General features: G+C 34.4%; 3 protein-coding genes across 3 annotated transcripts; 1 reads left to right on the top strand and 2 right to left on the bottom strand.

The window, feature by feature from the left end:
- The first annotated feature begins 1,111 nt into the window (after positions 1 to 1,111).
- Positions 1,112 to 9,498, top strand: LOC133196782 (acid phosphatase type 7-like). Its single transcript, XM_061332641.1, has 10 exons — positions 1,112 to 1,295; positions 3,433 to 3,641; positions 3,793 to 3,885; positions 4,094 to 4,243; positions 4,715 to 4,768; positions 5,186 to 5,261; positions 5,629 to 5,749; positions 7,220 to 7,417; positions 7,740 to 7,933; positions 8,212 to 9,498. Exons 1-10 carry the CDS (start codon positions 1,223 to 1,225, stop codon positions 8,817 to 8,819), a joined length of 1,776 nt encoding a protein of 591 aa, XP_061188625.1. The 5' UTR covers positions 1,112 to 1,222; the 3' UTR covers positions 8,820 to 9,498.
- Positions 9,499 to 13,133: 3,635 nt separating this feature from the next.
- Positions 13,134 to 15,143, bottom strand: LOC133197082 (acetylcholine receptor subunit alpha-like). Its single transcript, XM_061332921.1, has one exon. It carries the CDS (start codon positions 15,141 to 15,143, stop codon positions 13,869 to 13,871), a length of 1,275 nt encoding a protein of 424 aa, XP_061188905.1. The 3' UTR covers positions 13,134 to 13,868.
- A 6,362-nt stretch (positions 15,144 to 21,505) lies between these two features.
- On the bottom strand, positions 21,506 to 24,709 carry LOC133196781 (acidic phospholipase A2 Cc1-PLA2-like). The gene is made up of 5 exons (XM_061332640.1): positions 24,627 to 24,709; positions 24,127 to 24,189; positions 23,365 to 23,506; positions 22,058 to 22,170; positions 21,506 to 21,661 (listed from the first exon to the last, which is right to left on the bottom strand). Exons 1-5 carry the CDS (start codon positions 24,688 to 24,690, stop codon positions 21,513 to 21,515), a joined length of 531 nt encoding a protein of 176 aa, XP_061188624.1. The 5' UTR covers positions 24,691 to 24,709; the 3' UTR covers positions 21,506 to 21,512.
- Positions 24,710 to 25,217: the final 508 nt, after the last annotated feature.

The following is a 25,217-nucleotide window of genomic DNA, read 5'->3' as shown; positions in this document are numbered from 1 at the left end:
GCAAGTCATTCTATAACCGGAAGCTAGTGAGCAGGTGCGAGAATCAAGAGTTGTCTGCTCCTTATTCTCTCTCTCTCTCTCTCTCATTTTACAACAATCGTCGTCACAAGCCACATGATTTGTGCCCATTCTATTCCATAAACATGCTGCTTGATGATATAAAGAATTTGCTTTTTTTTTTAATTTATCAGCTACAGTGTACAAATATATCTTAAATAAAGACAATCTATGTCTACATGTGAAACTCAAAACACCACCAATGTACTAAATGGGAAGAATTGCTCTTCATTATATGTTGTATTCTGTCTGTTATCTTATCTGTAATTATACATGTTATATGTTTATGCCCATTGGGCCCTGATTTGGTAATAAATCCTATTCTATTCTATTCTATTCTAAAATAAGAGAGGAATATACTCCCAGTTCCAACACCAAAATTTAAAAGTTTGATTTTACTGAAATAGTTTATTTGATTTCCTTCTTCGGTCTTTTCTTTCTTTCCTGGATATGAACGATATACATGTATTGTGTTGTCATTTGTAATGTTTAGAGAAAAGTGTAATAATTAGTGCTAAGGCTGTGTACATAGATTTTTTCTTTTCTTTCTTTTTTTTTTTTTACGTGGCTTGATTTTTTTAAAATCAAAATCTGAAAGTTAAGTGAACAAATACATATGTGGCTTGTTCCAAAAATTAGAAGCAAAAACAAATTATTCCATCTTGTAAATATATTCTTTCGCACCTTATTTGGTCTCGAATTAAAAATATCTAAGGGATCTATACGAATTATATACAGTCCAGTACAATAATGTACCACATTACATGCTTGATCAGTGTTGCAGACATGTATATACAAAGAGAAGGTATATCCTTCCTCAAGCGATATTAATCCACATAAGGAAAAATCTCACTGAATGGAGATTTTTTTCTAAAGTAGATCTTTTTTTTTTTTTAGGAAGTTTGATATAGTTTTCTATTTTCTTTAAATAGATTCAACAGTCTATAGATGCACCATTTTATTAAATATCCGTCTTTTATATCACGTGTCCCAATTCAGACAAGCTATCGCAAAAATCGATTTGATTATAGAGTGTAACAGCTGGCTTAAAACAAGGAGCAATGATGGACTTTTCCACGATGATTTAGAATAATGCACATACTTATCCACCATTGGACAAACACGTCGTGTTTTTAGTAGACTTTTGTAATATTTTTGTTCATACATGATGTTTTCAGTATTTTGGAGTATACTTTTCTTCTGTGTTTCTATAGTACACTCTGTCCACAAAGATGAAGGTAAGATATCATTTCTTTTTAACTTAACAGGACATTCATTTGTGAGATTTTGTAACGTGAATGCTTGCAATGGGAAGACATGATGGTATAAAGTGTTCATCTGCATGAACTATCTACTCTACTATAGTTATTTTAAAACAAGTTTATTTTTATCTCCTCTTCTCGTTAATACTAAATCTAGTATATACCGAATACGTGACGGGTGTATTTAAAGTTTAGGTAGATCCGTTTTGGTTTGTTCCTTTAATTTAAGGACACCCAGAAAAGGGTAAAAGGACATTTTTGACATGGTTATGGTATTATACACTTTTTCTATAAAGGAGAAATAATGGGGTTTGGATGTCTTTTCTAAACCTTCTCTCTTCGCATATATGTAGTCATTCGGCCGGTATAGCGCTGTATAGAAAAAGAAATCGGGGGTTTAAGAAGATTGTTTGACTTTCAATGAATAGTTTGTCTTTCTCAGTCACATTGAACTAAGATTTAACAAAGCGCATTGTTGAAATAAATCCCTTGCATGTAGAAAGTAACCATTCAAAAGGAGGGGTTAAAACACTAGGCATATCCGCCCTTTTTTGATAAAGCTGTTCCTGTATCACACTTTCTTTGAAACTGATTAAATCAATATTCAATTGACATTGAGTATACTAGAAATTATTCATTGAGTCAAATACTCGACAGTTGAAGGTTGATTGATCAAAGAAAACAATATGAACACGACCTGATGAAGAATATCTGCAGGGATGACTTTAAAAAAAACTTAAGAAAATCGATTTGATCGATAACAGATGTTGCCTTCGTGTTTGAATGTTGTATTTGTCATTTATTTAAGTAGAAAAACATTCCATAATTTTTTTTATTTTATCACCAGTTGCTGAAAATATCGATGAAAATGATGTTAATATGCAGCTCTACATGCCGTTAATTTAAAATTGAAAAAGAATAATTTATATATATGACGGGTTTTGAAGAGTGTCTAGATGACTTGATCTAAATTATTTAATTTTTTCTAAATGAATATAATATAAAGTTATTTGTTAGAGAGAATGCAACTCAGATGCATAATTTTTAGTTCTAGATCGCTATAATGGGAACATCGGGGTTCATTACTCATATAAAATGGCGCTGTAAGTATAAAGGTCGCTGTCATTACACATGCTCCTGGGCATGACACAGTCTATTACTAATAACGTGAAAGATGTTATCAAAATCTGTTACCAGAACGAAAACTGTTACTAATTGGTATTCGTAGACATTTGAGATTAATCTTAGAATCAATCTTTCACCCCCACTCCCTCCCCACCCTTCCTTCCTTCTTTTTTAACATGGTCGTAGGAACCGGGGACACCAGGGTGGGGAGCGTACCCCCCCCCGTGCCCCCTCAGTAATAACGTCTGATGAGCCTTTTTTATTTTGCTTGTCAAGGAATTTTTGCTTGGTAGTGCCCCCAACTGAAAATGTTTGGTTCCCCCTCACAACTGAAATCGCTTCCTATACGGGCCTGTTTAATGCGAATTAAAGTATTTAAGAGATATTTAAAACGGAAAAAAAAATATTTTGGTTCATTCCTCATTGTTTTATAAATTGTATAACAATTTGAACACGAGTATCTTTATTGGACTTGCATCTCAGGCTTTACTGGGATGGGGGTGGGGAGTGCAATTAAGTAAACTATCGATGGTGATAGAATACTACTAGTTTATCAGACCAGCATAGAATTAAAACCAGACTGGAATTCCTATTCAATCTACCCATCAACCCTAACCCCCCCCCCCCCACTCATATCCTAACAAGTTCAATATTTCGCATCATGGTTAATAATAGCTGCAAAAAAGTTAATTGGGCGGGGGGTGGGTTACATATAAAATCGGAGAGGGCTGCATTATGACAGCTAAAGATAAATACATTTCGTTAAAAATGTGTTAAAAGATGAATTTGATATCGATATCCAAAGGTTGATGCAGTCAAGATATAAATAAATATAAATAGTTTATATTACACTTGGAAGGTTAGGATATTGTATGACAAGACTAAACACCGCACCAACCTTAGCAACAGAATTTATCTCTAAATATGGTAAAAAGTATCACATTTAAATTGTAAAGATCTGCGCCTAAACAGGTTTCTTTTTCTGTAGCACAATGTCATCCAGAAGAGGTCCACATTACTTTTGGCGACAAAGTATCAGATGTCGTGGTCATGTGGTCAACAGTTGGTAATTGTTCCACTTCGTTAGAATATGGTCCCGGACCGTGGGGATTATCACATACAGCCAGTGGGGATACCAAACTGTTTACAGAAACAAACCCCAACGGAAAACATTTCCTCCACAGGGTTGAGGTTAAGGTAGGTGATGTAGGTGTTTATATATGGACCTTACAATTTTGTTCGATCCGTGAAATTTTCATCAATATAATCATTCTAGTAGATGTAGATGATGATACTAAGTAGTGTTCGAGATGAATACGTTCAAAATCTCTTCTATACTCTAACACAGGACCTGGGTAGTTCCACGACATATTTCTACAGACCTATTAGTAACGGGATAAGCAGCGGACCATTTTACTTCAAGACGCCACCGTCGGGATATGTAAGTGTATTTTGATTTGTTTGAAAAGTTATCAATGAGTAGCATACAGTGCTATTTCAATTCTGAACAACTAGTATAAAAAATGTCTAAGAATGAAAAATCTGTAAAGCAATTTTCTCAGTTTTCATATTCACAAAAGAAAGGGTTCGTCAAAAGCTTGTAGAAAACTCCCCAGAAAACTCCTCAAAATATAGAGTTTTTTTTTCAGGACTGGAGTCCGGAGTTTTTGGTATATGGTGATTTGGGCGTGGAGTCTGATGCGATTCCCGCTTTGGAAACAGAGGCTTTATCAGGGAAATATACGTCAATTTTTCATGTTGGCGACTTTGCATACAATATGGAGGACGATGGAGGAAAAGTTAGCTTCTCTCTCTCTCTCTCTCTCTCTCTCTCTCTCGCTTTTTCATAAATATCAGACTTCATGGCTACTTTTGCATTTTTATAACTAATTTGAAAGCTATGCTTCCAGTTTAATTTGGTAAGGTTTTTTTAAAATATATATTTAGCTTAATTTAAAGTTACTTTTCCGCTGTAATTTTGGACAAAGACTTTAATTGACGAAATTAATGTGGATTGATCTTGCATTTTCCCCATCAAAAAGAAATTGAATAATGATTTAAAATAGTTTAAGTACTATGTGGGACATGGAAACACTTCAATTCAAGCTTCTCTTAACTGCACTTCTATAATATTGTTACTTGAAATAAACTTGCTGGTATTCCTGAATACTTTGTGAAATTCATAAACCTTATACCTTGTCAACTCATATTTTCATACGCATTCAACTTATAATCTCTTTTTTTCATCCCCATTTTCCATCTTGATTTAGCAAGTAAATGACACGCACAAAAATAACTCTTCCGTGGATTTGTGCGAAAATAAGGTGAGAACAGACTTAATCATTTACTAGTGCGCATGTTCTACGGCGTAGAAATATTGGTTGCATGTGGCGCGGAACTGGGATGAAAATTTATATGTACATGAACTTCATATACGTATTATGTCTGCAAATAGAGAGATATTAGATAAACTTTGCATGTGTTTGTTGTTGAAATTTGATAGTTTATTAACAAAACAGAGACTCTGTAAATTCGCAAAGAAATGATCAATTATATAGATTTGACTTTATGTAAACGAAATAAATTCTTATACTGCCTAGAATTTTTTTTAACACTCCCATATTTCGTGTAATTCAAAAAATCAAGTTTTGAGAGTGTAAAACTCCCACCCTCCCAAAGAGAGTCCTAAATCACTAAGATAAAATTTATGAAATACTATTATCAAAAAATTTTATTTACAGAGAGGAGACACGTTTTTACGCTTAATAGAAGATTTTTCTTCAAGGGTGCAGTATCTGACTTCTCCTGGGAATCATGGTAAATATTGTTTACTTGCCTAATTAACCCACTGGCGAATTTAGAGGGGGGCAACCCCCCCCCCTTTTTTGTGACCAAAACTATACATGAGATTAATAAATCAATTCTTTGGTGTGGGATATTGCATTAAGTATACCTTAAAATATATAACGAAAATAAGTTAATAAAAAAACTGTTCCATAAAAACTAAAACCTGAGAGTTTTCGGGGCCCGCACCCCGACCCCCAACTGGTTGGGTCCCCTCTTTCAAGAATCCTGGATCTCCGTTGTAACCATGCAAAAAATGGAGCTACTTATATATGAAAATACATAGATTGACATAACAAAAAATGTTGATTGCTATGTTATATGCTTTGATTTTTTACAGAAATCGACCAAGGTAGTTTCGCTCATTACCGGTATCGTTTTTCTACACCTGGTACATCCTGGCCCATCCCACTGAACAAAATGTGGTACAGCATAGACATAGGACTCGTGCACTTTATCAGGTATTTCAAAATATTTCAGAATCAGAGGGAGTTTTTCAACTGTTTTCATTTAATTTCTTATGGATTGTGAATGTTACTAACCTCGGATTAATTTCAACGTCCCTTCTCTGGAAACTGATCATCTCGGTTATTAGTTCTAGATTCCCTAATATGTCTTTTGTATATTTGATGCCAAGTATCGTAAAAAAAATCTTCATTCTTAGTTCTACTGGTCAAAGACTCTGTGATGGTATTTTAAAGTGACCGTCGTTCAAGCTGTTTGTTTGTCTGTCTGCCTGTAAACAAACTCTCAGAACGCTACCCCTCCTACAACCTTGGTCTAAATTCAGTAAGACTTCGTACACAAGGAATCTGCACCAAGATACTTTTTTATGTGTTACTGTATCGGATTTGGATTTCGACCAAAAATAATTACACTGAATTAAAACAGAAAAACTGTATGAAATTCTTAATAAATTATAAACATTTGTGTGAGATGTTTTCAAAATGTTTTAATCCCTCCTGCAGTTTAAGTCTGATTTCAATACTTGGTACAGAAGTAGACTACAATGAGATATCGGATTTTGATTTTTGATGAACGCCGGTGTTCCACAGGATACTGAAAAAAGAAATTTATGTGAAATTCTTTCAAAACACTAGTCCTCCATAGATTTTTGTTACGATTAAAAAGGATAAAACAAAAAACCGGTATACAACACGGTATATTATACTTTCATGTAAATTAGTTGAATCTGATTCGTCGAGAAACATTTGTTATAAAACACCATTACCCGCTGAATAATGAAGACACGCCCTCTAGCGTAGGAACAGTCAACATTGCTTGACGACGGGTGTTATTCCAAAAAGATATTGACTGTGCAGAATTGATGCGCGGAAGGTTCACTGTAATATGTATTTGTATAAAACATTCAGTATAATATACTGCGCCTCGGTTGACAATGGTTTTCTTGGGGTGAAAATTGTCAGTGTTACACTAAACTACATGCAGTATTTATATAATACTACACTAAGGTACATGATGATGTATATCGGTTTCTAATTACGATTGACAATTTTGCAATGGTTACTAAAAATAAAATAATGTATGAGAATCTTTCAAACTGCTCCTCCTTTACAGTTTTGGTCAATAAAATTTGGTACACATGTAGACTAAACCAGGGATCACTATTCTATTTATCGTTGTTGGCATGCATAGCTTCTTATTAGTGTGAAGTCCAGGTCCAGGTGCGACTTTTCTTTTTTCACTATTATAATTTTAAGTACTAATCAGTAGAACTACACTCTCTTCAGAGACGCATGGTTTCGGAAAATCAAATCTCAAAAAGAGATTTGAACTTCCTATACATCAAGTTCTCCACTTGAATATGATAATTTCAAGCAATATTTCTTCTCATGCGAACTATCAACAGAAAAAGTCATATTCTTTTACACTCTACTTATCACGAATGGCGATTTACATCTTCCCAACAGCTATTCCACGGAAGTGTTTTTCACGTCTGACGGACGGTACATCGCCGAACAGGAAACATGGCTCAAGGCAGATTTAAAGCAAGCAAACGACAACAGAGCACGTTGTCCCTGGGTCATCGTTCTGGGTCACCGCCCAATGTATTGCTCCAATAGTGATGAGGATGACTGCACAAAGACAGACTCTAAAGTTCGCGCCGGGTAGGCATCTTCTATATTATTCATTCTGTCTAGATCTATAAATGATACTGGTGTAGACTTCCTACTAGTCACCCTTGATATAGCAAAAATGACTAAAGATGAATTCAAAATGTTTATTTAAAAACCTTGCAAAGTTTCAAAATCAATATAAAAACAGCTGCAAATATTCATCTTTTTTGTATCGTTGGGTAAGTTCTTGCTGCAAGGTGCAGATACGCTCACAATCCACTGATCTGGAAATTTAATTACAATTTACCAATTCTAATCATAGAAAAAAGACAAATAAAAATCATAGATTTGAAGACATTTTCTTTAATCATAGATTGGAAGACATTTTCTTCAACTATGGAGTTGACTTAGTTCTACAAGCACACGAGCATTCTTATGAGCGATTGTGGCCGCAGTATAAAGGAGTGGTACTCAGCAAGAACTATACAAATCCCCAGGCACCAGTTCAGCTCATCTCGGGAGCAGCAGGGAGCAAGTATAAGGGAGATAACGAAAAAGCCAATAGAGGTAATCAGTGTCTCTGAAAAATGTAGCAATTCTACCGAGTTCATAACGAATTGTAGAACTTATATCATTGTGTGCAATATAGGCATATCAATTGTCTGCATAGATGTTAGTAATTTCACACCAGGTTTAGATGGTCCTCGTATGTGTCAAATTACTTCCTTGAGAACTTAATGGAGGATCGATGCTGGTGTTACAGGAATATTGCTCATTTACGTATCTGCTAAATCATAAATGTATCCAATAATTACAAGTCTCATTTATATCGTTTTGTTTTCTAGGAGAATGGTCTGCATTTGCAAATACAGATGAATCTCTAAATAGCGTGGGCAAATTGAAAATTATGAATTCAACGCACTTGTATTGGGAACAATACAATTTGTTAACAAAACGTGTGATTGATTCAGTTATAATCGTACAAGATAACCACGGGCCATTCAAACAACAAAAATTATCCAATGATGTCACGCAGAAAATTGAAAAAATTAAGCAAAAGGAGAAAGAGAAGATTGAAAGCTCAAAGATTAATCCGTCTCCACCTAATCGTCATGGAGAATCTGGTAATTCATCAGGAAGCACGAAGTCTTTAGGCACCGGTCAAAAAATAAAGGAAATGTTGACTCACGTTGATAAAAGAATAGCGATTGGGGTTGGTAGCGGAGTTGGTGCTCTTATTTTACTAATTGTGATAATATGTGTTGTAAAAAAGAAGAAAGCTGCTACAGTACGGAAGTACCGAAGATGGGACGATAAAGTTGATTACGGAAGAAAGTTCTACTCTAGTTACAATCACGTGGATTCTGGAGATAAGGAAGCAGACGACTTTGAAGTTGACGTCAGTGATGGTAATCTACCAACTAGTAAACTTTTAACAGACGACCGGAAATGACGTATGTAATACCCACTGGTGTCCTTCAAAAAGCCAAAGTCCAATGTGTGGTCAAAGATAAAAAAAAATGCTGGCTCTTGCCATTCTGCCAGTTGTGTGCCAAATTCCATAAAGAACAAATATCAACGAACATACATGGAAAATTATATTTTTCACGATCATTTGTATCATCGTTATGATACAATTCAAAGAAACATAATTATTGCACACTGAAAACAATTTGTGCCCGAATATATATATACAAGTATCTCTCAATATTTTAAATACGTTAAATTCAAAATGGTATTGAATTTGCAAAAGTTCTTTACTTCAGCGAAGCGTTATGTAAAATTGCACATCGATCCAAGATCGGAAATCGATAGATTTGTTGAAAAAATCATTATGTTATTCAGACCCATGTGATCTACATTAACATGAGTCATAACTGTATCTAGTCATAAGATGAAGAAAAACGTAAATGCAAATATTACTTTTTTACTCTTAAAGATACTCATTTTTTTATGTTTCTCAGCGAAATTTCTGAATACAGAATACTTAGGCCCGGGTACTGGGCTAGCAACATTTCGGGGGTTGGGTGGGGGGGGGGGGAGCATATTCAGATTTTTAAATATGTTCCCTTGAAAATGTATTAGAGGACGCGGACACATTCAGAGCTACTTGGGGCAATATGTAATTTTGTGTATATGTACACAGTGCTATTTAATAAGTCTCTTGTAGCTATTAGACTTAAATTATTAGTGTAGAAACGTGAACTGTCTATCATTATTTCGAAAAGGATAGGTTAACTTTATTCTTTTTCATCAAAATGCCTTTTCTTCCGAAGATGCTTCAAACGTATTCACAGTCGTCAAAGCATTTGAAATCTGTTAGCGGATTTTGCATATTTGGGGTTGTTAAAGGGACTGGAACACAGATTTGAAGTTAATATTCTCTAAAATTTTCAGTATATAATATCATGATTTATGTGTTGCTAGAGCATTTCACGCAGAAATATAATAGAAGCGTGTTAAGAAACTTCTTTTATCTGCAAATTATTAAAACTACGATTTTCGGGACGCGTTTGATTGACACATATTATCCTTTCACTTTCATGAAGTAAAGTTTATCCTTAATACTTAGGAAAAGTAGAAATTTTGTTGTGCATTAATGAAAAATATTAAAACTGTAATCTAGGAATTCAGAGTAGAAGTGTGAGAAATCAAAACCATCTCACCAGTATTGTCAGTCCGTGCTCAGTGATGCGTACAGGGTAAACAAAAGGAACACATCCGATAAAACGTGAACACTAACAATAACAGAGCTTGTGCCCTGTTTACAAAAATAAATGTTTGACGTGATGTAAAAAAGAATGTCGTTGCCATTGAATTCTAAGCATTTCGTGTAAGTTTAATTCATTAAACTGAATTTAGTTTTTGAATAAAAATGTCAACTGTGTCCAGGCCCCTTTAATCTCAAATGGAAACACGTCTATGAGATTTGTAGTTTGTTACTGAAAGGAATCGCATGTTGTTTTGTCAGTAATCAATGTTGTTTGTGGTTGTTGTCTTCACTGTTTTTGTAGAGATAATGTCAAGAATTTTCCTTGAATGTTGTCCTGGCGAGGGGTGTCAAGTATTGGGTGTACATGTATTTATGTTGTGTTGGTGAAGGTTGATGTTGTACAGTTTTTTTTATATATGTTGTTTTGGTGAAGGGTTGTTGTTATTGTCCAGTATTTTGTGTGATTTCACTGCATTGGCAAAATGTAAGCGTGATGTTTGGACAAAGATCTTTTATGTCATGAAAGATTATTGTTTTTATTTGTTGTTTTGGTTAAGGGCTGTGTTGTTAATGTTTTGGTTTGTGTTGTTTGGGTGGAGGGTTGGTTTGGTGTTGTCAGAGTTTTGGTTTGGGTGAAGGGTTGCTGTTGTCTAAGAGTTGATGTGTTTGTGATGTTTTCATAAAGGGCTAGTGTTGTAAAAGTTCGTCTATGTTGTTTTTCGAAGGGTTGGTGTTGTTAAGGTTTTGATAGGTGTTGTTTTTGTGAAGGGTTGGTGTTGTCAAGATTTTAGTATGTTTGTTGTTTTGGTGAAGGGTTGTTGTTGCAAAGTTAGTGTTGTGTTGTTTTAGTAATGGCGTTGTAAAATGTGTGTTGTCAGAAATTCGGGATATTATGTTGTTTTGATGAAAGGTTAGTGTTTTTAACATTTAATATCTGAATGTTTTGTCGTTGTAGCAAAATGTTTGTGTCGTAAGCTATAGTATATTTGCTTGTGCATTAAGGGTTTTATTTGTCCATTTTTTTTAATTACTTATTTAATAGAATGATCAAATCAATCAAATGATTGTTTAGATGAGAAGGCTTTGTATTGTTTTCGTGAAGATGTAGCATATATTATTAAATATTTTGGCATGGTACCCTATGCTACAGTAGATTTGTGTCATTCTCGCCAGTTAGAAATTTTGTTGCACGTTTGGCTAAAATTACCGGGTATTGTTTGTGTAAGTGAAGATTTGTAATTGACTGGTTCTAGATTGGAATAGTGAACAAAAATGTACAGATCTTCAGATGGTAAGTTTGAGCTACTATTTTTGCGAGTCGAGCGTTTGTAGTGTTTGAGTATATGTAAATCTATGTAAATATTGTAAGAGTGTTCTTGGGTTGATAAAGGCGACTGTGCATACTTTGATTTATCTTCACTGCCAATCAGTAAAAAGTTTAAAAAAAATTGTTTTATCATGTTGTTGATATATGGATTTATACAAAGAAGAATGAAAATTAAAATTGTATTCTGTTGGTTTAAGGCGAGATATTGCTTTTTGCATGTGCTAAGTTATGTTTACTGACTTATAGAAATTACATGGTTGTATTGTTTTTTGGTTTTTCGTGACCTTTTTTCTCATACTACGTCTATAATTTTTTTTTTATACTTGACCAAACTTGATCTATTTAATCTTAGCAATAGTCCCGCAATTCATTGTGTTGATCATTTGTAATTAGTCCATATGATAATTTTATTTAATCTGTCATCAATTGAAATGCATTTTTAAAATGATATTTTGTATTTTCTGGTGCTGTGTACAAGGTGGAGGAATGATACATATATGAATGTAAAAACTTTGTATTAAAAAATCTGAATAAATAATAATTGCATCCGCTGTCATTCTAAGATTTTTCCAAATAAACAACTTGAATAGAGCGACAAAAATACCCCTCCTGTGCTAGCAAAGATAAGAACAATCAAAATCAGTGCCTAAATAAGCCAACCTGCTTGAAGCCCACGCTCAGTACAACTCTCCGTCATACGAAACCTCATCAAATTGACAAGGATGAAATAATTCATGATGTAATTTGATTCTGTAAAAAAGAATTCTTAAGGAAGCTCTAGGCACTGCTCACTGAAGAGTTCTAATTATGTAGCTTGAGTGGTCTACCCTTTGATGTAAAATAGAATAAATGCATGGAAATATGCAGGAAATGACACACTATAAAATAGAATAGAGATTCTTAACATTATAATAGAGCAAGATAAATTTATTGAAAACATTATTTACATGCATTTTACAAACTAAGTAAACAAAGCGATTTATGTTCACTAACACTTCATTGTCCGAGAATAATTTTTCATGTAGAAATATGGGAAGTACCCTTGTTGAGAATGAACGAGATAAACTCAACGTACAACTTTAAGGTAGTCCTCCGGTTCCGAAAATCAGCTTTTCAGTAATTGCAAATTCTCACCAAAATGTCTAGGATGTCACAGAATAACGTGTATTTACCCCTGGTATTTCTTCAAAGTTCATCACTAAAGTTAATCATATTATATAGGGAAAATTATCAGATCTCCGATATATTTTAAGTAAATGCGAATAAAAGCACCAGCTATGGATTTTCTACTTGAAAACTGATCAACAAATATATTTTTGGATTCAAAATTATAGGTATCCAGGCATTTGGAGAAAATTGCATGTTTTGCACACTTACACAGTATTTTAGTTCTGTTTACTTCAATTGTTATAGAATACATAGTGTAAAAAGTTTTTGTTAGCATTTCAAGACATCCCAGATTACTTCTTATTTCATATCATGTTAATAAGCACCGGGATCTAATGCTACATTGTAGGAAATTTCATTTCTCTAAAAATGAATTTTATTTTTTTACTTTTGTGGGGTACAAATTTCAACTTTTTATAATATCATTTCTAAGACTTCAAAGAACCATAAATCATATTGAGATGCATGAAATGAAAATTGTTGCAAGAAAATATTTCAATTTCAAGCTTCATTTTCAGACTTTTTAAATTAAATAATAGATTTAAGAGTTATCATTCCTAGCTGAGGATCGGATGTCCTTAAATGATACTATTTCCTCAAAACCCCAAAACTTAAAAAAAAAAAATTAATAAATAAATTCGACGGTCGATATTCCATAAGGAGGCTTTTAGAGTGAAGGTTTAAATTCAAATTTGCTGGTAATACGAGAGATAGACAGATACATGAAATTGCCCATAAAAAGCTAATTGGATGTAGATTAAGAGATTAAGTGTTTAAACGTATAACTTAAACCTGTATAAACGTTTTATTGGAGATAAATATAACCTGAAGACATTTACATTGTCGATTTGTACATGTAGTCTGTTCCAACAGACAAGAAAGTGTCTTTTCAGAATTTTTTAAGCCGCTATTAAAAAAACACTTCGATAATGTTACAATAAAAACAATTTGCAAGAAATTGGAAGGAATGGCCTTATTAAGGAAAAAAGACAATAGACATATAATCGATGAACTGTACAATAAAATCTGTTATGATTTTGAACTGAGGAATACAACATGCATATATATGAAATACATTTGCAACAGCATTATTGCCACTAGTATCGGTTTCAGAAGTTTACAACTATGTAGATACACCTGTAACTACTTTATAAAAGGACGTAGTACCAGGATGTTCAAAATCCACTTAACATACTGGGCACTCTGATGTTGTCATAATCAGTGTAACTCTGCATTATTTTTATTATTCTTTTTTTGTGTATGTAAAGGCACATGTACATTACATATTTGACATGTCAAGAGAGGGACTTTACATTAACAATAACAAAGAAAATAGCCCCAACTATGATGACACTGGCCAAACTGGTCATAAAACAAATTTTGTCAAGCCTTGATGATATCTTTTTCCATGTTATAGGAGATATTTCAGGGATCTCGAAAGCAACTTTTGTCATTTCTAGATCTTTTTCTGTTGTTAAATTGTCTACACTTCCAGAACTCTTTTTGCAGGAACCACAAGAAAATAAATTGTAACATCGCATAAAAAATGGCGATATTTCCTCCTCTTCCTCCTTGTGATGTACACGAAGAATGAAGATTGTCTCCACGCAGATAAGACCGGAAATCATAAGATAAGTGGCCAAAATATACCCTATCACTGGCATAGGCTTGGATACTTGCGGTAGACCATCTGATACCAAGGACAGAAAGACCGCCAAAGCGAGAAGACACGTGATGGAGTACCCTACACGTTCACCACTATCTGCTGGTAAAATAAACACCAAAGTGTTTAACATCAGCATTACAAATACTGGAATAAAAAGATTGACAACGAAAAACAAAGGGCGTCTTTCCAGATTGAGGTTAAAGACCACGACCGAGTTTTCTCCAAGAAGCTCAAACTTGGTTTCTGTGGATGCCAAAACCCAGGCTCCATTTTCACTGTAATGAGTTAAATCGACGACCGATTGCGATGGATACATCAAGACCTCATTTTTGTTATAATCCCAGACCATGATTTTCATGCTGCACGTTTGTTTGTCAAAGGGAAAGTACCTTGTGTCAAAATCACACGTTGTTTGGTACCTATCGGCAATGTTCCAGTAGGCATTGCCGTCGGCGTAGTATTTGATTTTCGATTGTTTGAATCCTAAAAGACCCACATTTGTGGACATAGGGTTAAGAAATGTCATTGGTGGCTTCCACACAAGTGACTCGTCGATATTAATCGAAAAGGTTCCTCCATACGAAAAGGGATTCCACTGAATAACTTCGTCACGCCAGTCTATGCTGAAACTTCCTACACTGACCACTTCGCTGGTCACTTCGTCTACGTTTGCGATGGTCAGCAAATGGAACGCTAACGTAACGTTCATGGCATTGTTCTGGTCAGTCACGGGTCTGGCATCCTTATTGTAACCAGATAAAACCGCGGTGTGAACGCTGTTGTATTCTGTCAGAGTCCCTCCGTCAATTTTTGGGGGGAGTAACAATAAGATTATAAGACATACAAATCTAACCAACCCATGTGTCATCATCACTGCCATAGGAGTTTTCTGATGTGTTTCCATCTAAATTCTTCAGAATCAACACAAGACCTAAAATCTTTTCAAATAAAAAAATCACTGACGCTTCTGATTCACAGGACAGACAATGGTGACTATTGGCGATTTTCAAATTCTTTTCGAGATCAGATGTAATTTTTTGTCCAGTAACGGTTTTTCTTGCTAGCACTTAAAAGGATGGACAAAACTAATTGCTGGGCATTTAAAGAAATGTAAAATATCTCCGAGGCTGTTTGCATTAAGCATTACAGACAATGTTTAGTGTATTTCAGTTCTGTCACATGTTAATCCATTATTAGACATGTTATCGTTGAAATAAGTAATTGGTTTAGCTTAAGTAATGTATCTTAATGCGTAGATATAACAAACGTTTTTAATGCCATGTCCAAATATGTTACAAAGAATTACATGAAAGAAGGCAATAAGACATTTTACACCAACAAGTGAATTTTTAGAAGAATTGTTATATATCAAAGTCAAAAGATCACTTTAGCAAGATCGATGACGTACGAGGGTTGTTCGGAAAGATGTCAATCTTCGTTATCCATCTTAGAGAAATTTAAAATGAGCACATTATTTTATGTTAAAATTTTTATTTTGTTGATGTGTGAAGTTTCATTCTATGTGATTTAATAGAAGTCATGTTATTTAATTTAAAATCAACAAGTATGGGAACCACGGAGTAAACTCAACAACATAGCGTCATGAGGTTTTCAAAAATACTCTCCCGATACATTTCACATAGTATGGCCCAATACCAGTGCACTTACTAAAAACGTTTCTTTATCACTTGAAATTTATTTTACTAACATTTGTTCCAGATTAATAATTTTGTTTGTCAGTGTTATATTTTTTTTTTCATTGCGTAACTGTGCTTTCACAAGATCAGCAACTGTGAAGCGCCTAAGTCTCACCATGACCTTACTAACTTTTTTAAGTTTTTGAACATATTTTTACAGATAATCAGTTTTCTCACATAATCTCTATCATTCAAATACCACCTGCGTCATGTACACACACATGCATGGCTCGGTTTTGACATATTTCCTACTTCTTCCAGCATTTTCAGATTTTTTTCAGGAGTTTCCCAGAGTACAACACAAAATTGTATCGTTAACTGCTGCTCCGTGACTACTACGACGTTATCTTTTTTTCCCTTTTTTTCAATGAGGACTGCCTATCTTCTGAAATTTATTTCTTTTCAACGAAGCAAAATATTAAGTCATAATTTGGAAACAGTTCTTAATTTGAATGTCCAGAATTTTTCTGTTTTTGCGCCATTTTACAGAGGATATTACTATAGACATTATTTAGTGTACTAATTGTAAATTTTGACCTGCGCCGCGATCCGTTTTCGGCATTTTTTAAACTCTCTAAATAAGTTTGAAATAAATCACGATATTTTAACATTTATTTATACACTTCATTTGAATTTTTTTGTTGAAACATTTTTACGAAATTTGGACATAATATGACGTGAAATTAAAAAAAAAAGTTATGACAGTAGTCCGCGAACTTTCCGAACCCTCGTAATTTATCATCTTTTGTAAAACGACACATCTTCTAAATCTGATAATATTCTTGGTATCTGTGCAAGAGATACTGGTACATTTGAACGTACTGGAAAATGAAATACATTTTCTTTTACATTGTCCTTTCTACAAGGAAAAAAAAAGAATCAAACTTCTAAATGAAATAAGCACGGAAACAATACATAAATTTTAATACCTTAGATAGTTATCAAAAATATTTGTAGGTCATTACATTTGTAGATGTGAAAAGATTGATATTTTACTTCAACTTGGAAACTACCTCTCTAATCATTTAACGTAACATTTTAAATCTCATAATTGATTTACTGTCGTTGTCTACGATTCTATTTCTTTCATGCCTCTCTGTGGGCCCTTGATTGAAAATAAACTATTGTCTATCGGAACAGTTAGAACTAAAAAATACTCCTATATGGTAGGTATGAAATATCCCGATTGGTTTGCAACATCATATAATCAAAGTGCGATTTACTTAAAAAAAGATTTGTTTTTTTTTTTTAAAGAATTGATCCCTGGATAAATATCAATGTTATTATCACGTTCTGTATACGTCAAAGAAAAAAAACAAACATGTTGACAACACAAAGGCGAGATCTGTTATTAAGAATATATTAAGTCTAAATCACTCATCCAATCTTAGTATGGCTAATCAGATTTATCGCGAAACCCTTTTTCCCACATTCTTTTGACCATTTGTAGATGTTTAAAGTGCCCATATATAAATCTTTGAAAGGGTAGAATTAGAAACCAGTGTAAAAAAAAAAAAAGATTATTTGTCACACTCTATGCAGGAAAAGGAACTTATTTTCTTCGAGTCTGTACAATCGAGTGTATTTACAGGAGTTGTAAAATCGTTTCAACTTAACATCGTATCTGCAGAACTGTAGCTCTCTGGTTGAAAAAATTCAGACAGACAAATCAGAGAGCTACAGATCTAAGAGTCCTTAAAACCTTCGATTTACGCTTCTTTTTTTTTTTTTTTTTTGGTCGTTCACTTTGAATATGGGTATTATTTCTTGTGTTATATGCATTCCCATGTCAAAAGCATGGTATCCGTAAATTAACCATATACTCATTTAATCTCATAATCTTGTTACACTAATCACCTTTCAACGGTTCCAAACCGTACGAAAGATCACCAATGCAAAATTAACAGATTAAAATAAAACCGATAGACTCGATTGCAATATACGTTGCAAAGCGAACGATTCTAGATGGCGCGCGAGTCTGTAAATTATGGAATGCCGAAGGGTCAACTCTGTTATTTCTCAAAGTACATGTAAAGCTTAATTTGTAGATTTTTTTTCAGATTGTACTGTCACAAATCGTAATACTATCCTGTGCAAAATGTACAAAAAAACTAATTCGTAGACTAGCGATTTGTCAACTCGTGAAATGTAAAATTTATTACTTTACATTTAGCTAGTAGCAGCTAGGTAGAATAAATGTTTCATAACAAATCAGAGGTGCAGTATCAAATTATGATTTTTTTACTGGAACGTTGATTCTACTCAATTGTTCTTATTTTTTCATAATGAACACCATGCGCAGATCTAGAGGAGCCCCCCCCCCCCCCCCCGGAATCTGCGGAGTATTGTGTACATAGTAAAGTAACCAAAATGACCTTGGACAACCCCCGACCCCGGAAAACGCTATGGCAAGAAGAGTTATACATATGAAGCTGAAGAAGTAAAGGTTCGCCCCCCCCCCCCTTCAAAAACGATACTACATGCCTGGTACCATTGAGATATTTCTATGCACTGCTTATGTATTAGTATATGTATATTATATGCATGTACATATTATATATAGTTTAATTTAAAAATATATTAATTTAATTGATCTTGAGTGCGCTTTCCTTTTTATCTTCATCCTCATTTAACACAAAGATAGACTTTCTGAACTAAATAAAATTTCTGAAATAAACTTTGTAAGATTCAAGGTTTACAAACAACCGAAAAGGAACGATTTCATCATTGCAGCCCTCAGTTTTTTTTTTTAAATTTGGTACATTGGAGGAAAAGACAAATGCAAATCTGAAGCTAAGACACACCTGCTGTTACGGGGACACCTCAATTCAATAGCAGTAACAAAAACATAGGATTATTGTAAGAATAAGTCTGTTTAGATTTCTATTTATCGACATTCCGTATATAAAAATGTACTGATTTTTCAAGGACGCTTTAGAATGTTTCGACACAGCTAGAAGTGATTGATTATAGTACGTTATTGTAGCATAAGCCGCAGGTGCTTTTGGAGAGAAACCCCACCCGTCTGTAGTACATACACAAACTGGCCCAATAGATTTTTTTTTTTTACAATTTTTTTTGTTTTGTTAATTTTTCCACTACATTAACAATGTGTTCCAGGCGTGGATCCAGGATTTTTTCCAGGGGGGTCCATCCAAGCCCCCCCCCCCCCCCCAAAAAAAAAATCCGACCCAAAAATTTATTGACAACAAAAAAAAAAAAGGTAAACTCCTTTCCCAAGCGTGAAAAACCTATTTCATGGGTTGGTTTGGGGTTCCTTCACTTCTTCAGATCAGCTTCATATGTACAACTCTTCCTCCTACCAACTGAACAGGGGTCTGCGTTTTCCAAAGGGGGAGGATCATCCGATGGGTCAAGGTCATTTTTAGTTACTTTACTATATACATTAAATAACTCCGCAGATCCCAGGGGAGTGGGGCGACCCCCTCTAGATCCTTGCATGGTGGTATCGTAATAAATTTTACATTTCACAAGTTGATAAATCGCTAGTCTACAATTTACAATGTTGTGCATTGACACAGTTTTCTTACAAAATACATTATAGTTTACAGCACACAGGATAATTTTACAAGTTGTGATACAACTTAACACAGGATAGTTTTACAAGTTGTGATGGTAATTTGCAAAAAAAAAAAAAATTAAAAAAATAAATAAATACACAATCTACAAATTAAGCTTTACATGTACTAACAGAGTTGAACCCTTTTTGCCTCCATAATTTACGGACTCGCGCGCCATCTAGCGTTAATTCAGATAACTTTTTTCTTGCGCGCCATCTAACGTCAATTCAGTGAATGACTGTTTTGCAACGTCTGTTAATTTTGCAATCGAGTTTTATTTTAATCTGTTGATTTTGCATTGATGATCGCTCGTTTTGCAAGGGACTCTGTTGATTTTGCAATGGAGTCTGTTGAATTTATTTTAAGCTGTTTATTTTGAATTTCAGTACATTTTTTAGAGAAATTAATTGTTCGTTTTGCTTTATCGTCTTTTATACCCTTTCCGCCTCCCAGTAATATGTATATATTAAACAAGAAGTAATACCCGAAGCCACAGGCACTTGGGGTATGGACCCTTTTTAAATCTGGGGTCGAGTCACCTTTTTCCTATTTTTATATTCTAATATGCACTATATGTTATCAATAATGTAACTCTTTTGTCTCTATATGCTGTTTTTAAATATACCGTTTTCGACTGATACATGAAAATTTTTATGTATCAGTCGAAAACGGTATATTTAAAAACAGTATATAGAGATTTAAAAAGAAAAAAAAATGGAGAAAGGGGGGGGGGGTCCATACCCCAAGTGCCTGAAGCGAGCGACAAAAAATCGAAAGTTTTACAATGCTTGGATCTGTAGCTCTCTGGTTTGTCTGTCCGAATTTTCTCAACCAGAGAGCTACAGTTCTGCAGCTATTTAACATTGGTGTTCATTTTCAATATCTGTACGAATCTCAAAATGACAATACTGGTACATCAAGACATTTTTATACTTCCATATCCATTACTTACTCGTTGTACCATAGGACTGGCGGTAAATTTAGATTTTGCTTTCATGTTGCTGTGGTGTATTTGCCAGAAGAATCACAGTTTTTTTTAAGTCACGCCCACCTTTTGGCATCAAGCCATACTGTGTCAAGACCTTGACTAATGAATGAATGAATGATGTCAATTTCAAGACCAAGGCAATGGCTGATGAATGAATTAAGTCAACATTTTAAATTTCAAAAATACTAACATTATTTAGCTTGTCGGTGTCCGCTTCATAAATGGTTCTGTATGTTTTCTCCGCGTATCCTTAATCAGTAAATGATACGTCCTATCTCGAATTCTCGTCATTTTCTTTCCCGTCTCCAAATACATATAGCAATTTCACATCAGAAGTCCCCGCATTTTTTTACTTCCAATACCATTTCAAACTTTCATTAAAATGTCACAAATCATTTCATTTTTTTCTGTACGCCGATTGCCATAAAGAAAAAGTTCAATGCCGATGTTTCCCATATCCATCCCCCCTTTTTTCAAAAAAAAAAACGATCTAGAAAGATAACTTTTCTTTCAGAGTTGACGGCTTGAACATAAAAGCCTACAATCGCTACCCCTATACCTGTACCTGACAAAAATCATGTTTTCTGCGTCTTCAACATTTCAAAGGTACAATATCTTCACACGTACCAATTCCGATTTTTTTTATCAACAACTTGTAGTAGCAGTGCCGCAGTAAAGTATGATCCTTGCAGATGGAGACAGCTATTTATACAGACTCCGGACCGTGTCTTGACACCTCGTAGTAGGCGGTGCTATTTATCAACTCGCTTTTCTCTCATTGGTCCTCTGGTACAAGTAACTTACACAATAGATATTAATTGGTTAGCTGTAAATACTCCGCCCCTCGTGAATGAAAAACTGTGAGTGTATTTACAGCTAACCAATTAATATCTATAGTGTAACTATAACATATAGCACTTGTTGTACACTAGCTAATACTTGCGCTCTCTCCTGGTAATGCCACAAGTATTGATCGACAAAAAAAGTTTTTCTTCGGGGTAAAAATTTTATTCATAGAATCTTTTCGTTAACTTTGACATGATTTTTGCGAACACGCCTTTGTGAGCCTTGTTGTAGGCTGCTCGGTTGTCATGGAAACAGAAGGACGCCGTTCTGTCACAGTCACACAGAGCTTTGTGGCAAGGACGGTCGTCGTCTGTAAATAGACAGTAGACGAGTTTACATATTCATGTAGTATTCGTACTTGCTCATATTTTACCAAACAAAGCATTGAATATGGCAATGAGAATGTATGCACATGAAATTAAGCTGAATTGAGACTTATCCGTAGTAATGTATTCAATGTCAGGAATGATCAGCAGCTTTAGGAACATTGTCGTATGTTATGCACAATTCTAAAGTGATTAATCTAATTCAAGGGTTTTCGTTCAACAAAATAGAATATCTAATGCCTCATTTTTGTATGCTTGATATTCTGTATAAAATCTGATGAGCCTTTGGCTTAAAGAATAAAATAAACTGAAACTGAAACATAACACCTACAATTAAGAATAAGTATTTTATTGAATCAAAGGTTATTTTAACCACTTACTACATTCGACTGTCCCTTTTTTGATTTCAGACTTGTATTTTAATGTATACACATTCCCACACAGAGGATCGGCTATAATTTCATCATAACAGTTATCGTGGTGGAAACAACACCTACAAAATACAAGACCTGAAACATTTCAGAAACTACCGAATATTACTTTTGAATTTTCGGGGCAATTTTATTAAGTTTTTATCTCACAGAGCATAGGCGTCGGAAGCAAATTGAAAGTGGGGTGGCTAATTGAAAGTGGGGGGGGGGGGGGCTAAACCAACGAAGAAAGGTAAGCCCCAATTTTCAATGCCTATATTATGTCTATCTTTGCAAAAAAAATTAGGGGGGGGGGCTAAGCCCGCCTCCCCTAGCCCCCCCCCCCCGGTTTCGACGCCTATGCAGAAAGCATGTACAGTCTAATTTGACGTGGAAAAGGTAATATAAATCTTATGATTGACTTTTATTATTATTTATAAGAATCATATTTATCTTATTCGAGGTAACAACAAAAGGCTCCCACAAACCAGATTTGCTCACCTGGCTGCAAAAGAAAATCTGGGTTTTGTCAGATATTGCCTATACTATAGTAAGCTTTTATTTCTGGGTTATTCGCAAAAAAATAAATAAATAAATAAAAAATTAAAAAATAAAATAAATTAAATAAATAAATACATGAAAATAAAAATAACAATAAAAAATAAGCATGCTTGTTACCCGTTTTTTATTGGATCGAAATGAAAAGTGGATCGTTTGACGAATTGAAGAGAACATACCACACGTTAATACTAGAAGTTTCAGAGAAAAAAAAAAGATTCCAGGAAGTTTTATGTAGCAGAAAAGATTTTTAAAAAAATTTCCCTGAAACTTAATTCAGATCAGAGAATTTGACATTTCTAAGCTCATAACACCAATAGGGTGTAAAGATTGCAAAGATTTTAATATGAAAATTTCTTTTAAGTGCCTAGATCTTGCCATCCTTATTATTTTCATTCTGCCAGATTTTGCCTTTCTGCTTTTTTCTGAGTTATTAACAAAAAATGCATGTCATCCCCAACCCATCTCCAATGTTCTATTAACAGTAACTTTTTTATTGGATCAAAATGAAAAGTGAATCGTTTTATATAGAGGACATTTCCATCTCAGAAAAATAGAGAATTTTTCTTTAAGTTTACGATGACGTCGGAGGCCAAGTACAAGTGATGCCATGAGCTCACTTGGCCCTCTCCGCCATGTGATCTAAAAATTATCTATTCCTGATGCCCTTCTCTTCTACAGGGATGCCCTTCTCTTCTACAGGAAAAATTAGCCCATACTCATCAATTGCATCCACCACACTTCCGTTTCCGCCTAGACCACACCAGTTTCCGTAGTCACTAAGGTCAAATGGGTCACGACCAGTTGTCAAGTAGATCATCCGACTAAACTGGTTTAAGTCTCGCTTTCTTCTTCCAGCATCTATTATATATAGCAGATGCATTTTACAGTACAAATACTAAATCTAAACATACACACATAATCTGAAACATTCAATAGGGTGAATGTAACTTTTTTATGTTCCCGTAATTGAAAATTTGGGTGCATATAGTTTTTGGTCTGTCCGTCCTGTTGTTTGTTTGTCCGCAAAAACTTTAACCTTGCTCATAACTATTGAATGGTTGGTGCTAGGGCTTTTACTTTACATGTACATTTCTTTGGGTATTAACATATTTGACCTCTTGACCTTGAAGTTTGACCAACTTTTGCAAAAATTTTACCAAACTTGAACCTTGACCATAACTTTTGAACGGTTGGCAAGGGCTTTTATATTTCACGTGTATTATGTACGTGTGACCAGACCTTTCTTTGGGTACCAACACTTTTGACCTTGCCCTTGGAGTTTGACCTACTTTTGAAAAAACTTTAACCTTGGCCATAACTTTTGAACGGTTGGTGCTAGGACTATCATATAATCACGAGTATTCCTTGTGACAAGATCTTCCTTTGGGTACTGATTTTTTTTACCTCTTGACACCTCTTGAGTTGACCTATATTTGTAAAAACTTTAACCTTCATTAGGCCGAAAGCACAGTTCTTACCAGCAACGTATACAGCCAAAGCCACAAGGACAATGAAAATTCTTCTTCGCTTCATTTCATTTTCTGCAAATTAAAACATGGTTAAGTTTTACACTAGTCTACACACTAATAACTAAATAATATTTGATTGATATATTTAAAAAAAAGAGATAGATGATGAGTGAAACATTTTAAAACTTTTATGTGGGGCTCAAGCCAGTGAAACAAGAACTGACCCATCAATCAGTCTTTATAGCTCTTGCCGCCGTTCTTTGTAACTCACATGTATGTAGATATATGTATATATGTGAAGTATGCGCCCTCTAAAAAAAAAATCTGGGACACATACCAAAGATTCAATTCAAAGCATCCCATATGCTTAGAAGTGAAAGAGTTACACTTAATAATGCACCTAATACACCAAATGTAACTTTCATAGTGTTTTATTTGATAAGTATTTCGTGATTTAAATTTTAGTACACTAAGGATGATGAGGGAAAAAAAGAAAAATATTTTGTTACCTGCATGATATACCTTTCCGTTGATTAATATAAGTATGTTTATCCATGTACAACATACATACATACATACACAAATACCTATATAAGCCCTCGGGAGTTATTTATCATAACTTTGTGTCTTGTTGGGTACAAAACGGAAGTTCCTACAAACATTCTCGACCATGGTGTCTTCTCCCACATCTGTGACGTCCAATATACATGTAATATTATCGACGTGTATCCTGATCGATGCATTATAGCAAAGGCGTTTTGGAAAGGGAGAAGTTCTTTCAAAATATTTTTGAAACAAAAAAAAATTCATTATTCGTCTGTGTAAAAAAGAATGACTCCCCGAGTGCACCGTTGAACCCACAAAAAGTTCCCCTTTTATGAAAAAAAAAAATTTTGGCTGATTACATTTCTGCAGCGGGCAGTGCTTTGCGTTGGATTGACAGATGTTTGTAAGGAAAGCAGAAAAGAACTGTGGAATATATGAATATAATCTCATACTACTACACAGTCGTACGTGACCTTGAGTCAAACATCTTTACTTCTTGTACGCAATCTTGTTCAGACCAGTGCCTCTTTTTTCCCTTTCTCCGCATATAACAT

This window comes from Saccostrea echinata, unplaced genomic scaffold (assembly GCF_033153115.1).
Source record: "Saccostrea echinata isolate AGI-Se365-2 ecotype Australia unplaced genomic scaffold, CSIRO_AGI_Sech_v1 ptg000030l, whole genome shotgun sequence".
Taxonomy (NCBI): domain Eukaryota; kingdom Metazoa; phylum Mollusca; class Bivalvia; order Ostreida; family Ostreidae; genus Saccostrea; species Saccostrea echinata.
Note: the sequence above shows the minus strand (reverse complement) of the source record. Positions and strands in the feature narration are given on the sequence as shown.

Bases quoted from the DNA above. Each gene is read 5' to 3' on its own strand.
- LOC133196781 (XM_061332640.1), bottom strand. From the start codon at position 24,690: ATGTATGTATGTTGTACATGGATAAACATACTTATATTAATCAACGGA. The intron at 23,507-24,126 runs GTAAGAACTGTG...TATATATAATAG, and splicing joins TTTGGCTGTATACGTTGCTG to ATGCTGGAAGAAGAAAGCGA. The intron at 21,662-22,057 runs GTAAGTGGTTAA...GTCTATTTACAG, and splicing joins AAAAGGGACAGTCGAATGTA to ACGACGACCGTCCTTGCCAC.
- LOC133197082 (XM_061332921.1), bottom strand. From the start codon at position 15,143: ATGGAAACACATCAGAAAACTCCTATGGCAGTGATGATGACACATGGG.
- LOC133196782 (XM_061332641.1), top strand. From the start codon at position 1,223: ATGATGTTTTCAGTATTTTGGAGTATACTTTTCTTCTGTGTTTCTATA. The intron at 3,886-4,093 runs GTAAGTGTATTT...TTTTTTTTTCAG, and splicing joins AGACGCCACCGTCGGGATAT to GACTGGAGTCCGGAGTTTTT. The intron at 4,244-4,714 runs GTTAGCTTCTCT...ATCTTGATTTAG, and splicing joins TGGAGGACGATGGAGGAAAA to CAAGTAAATGACACGCACAA.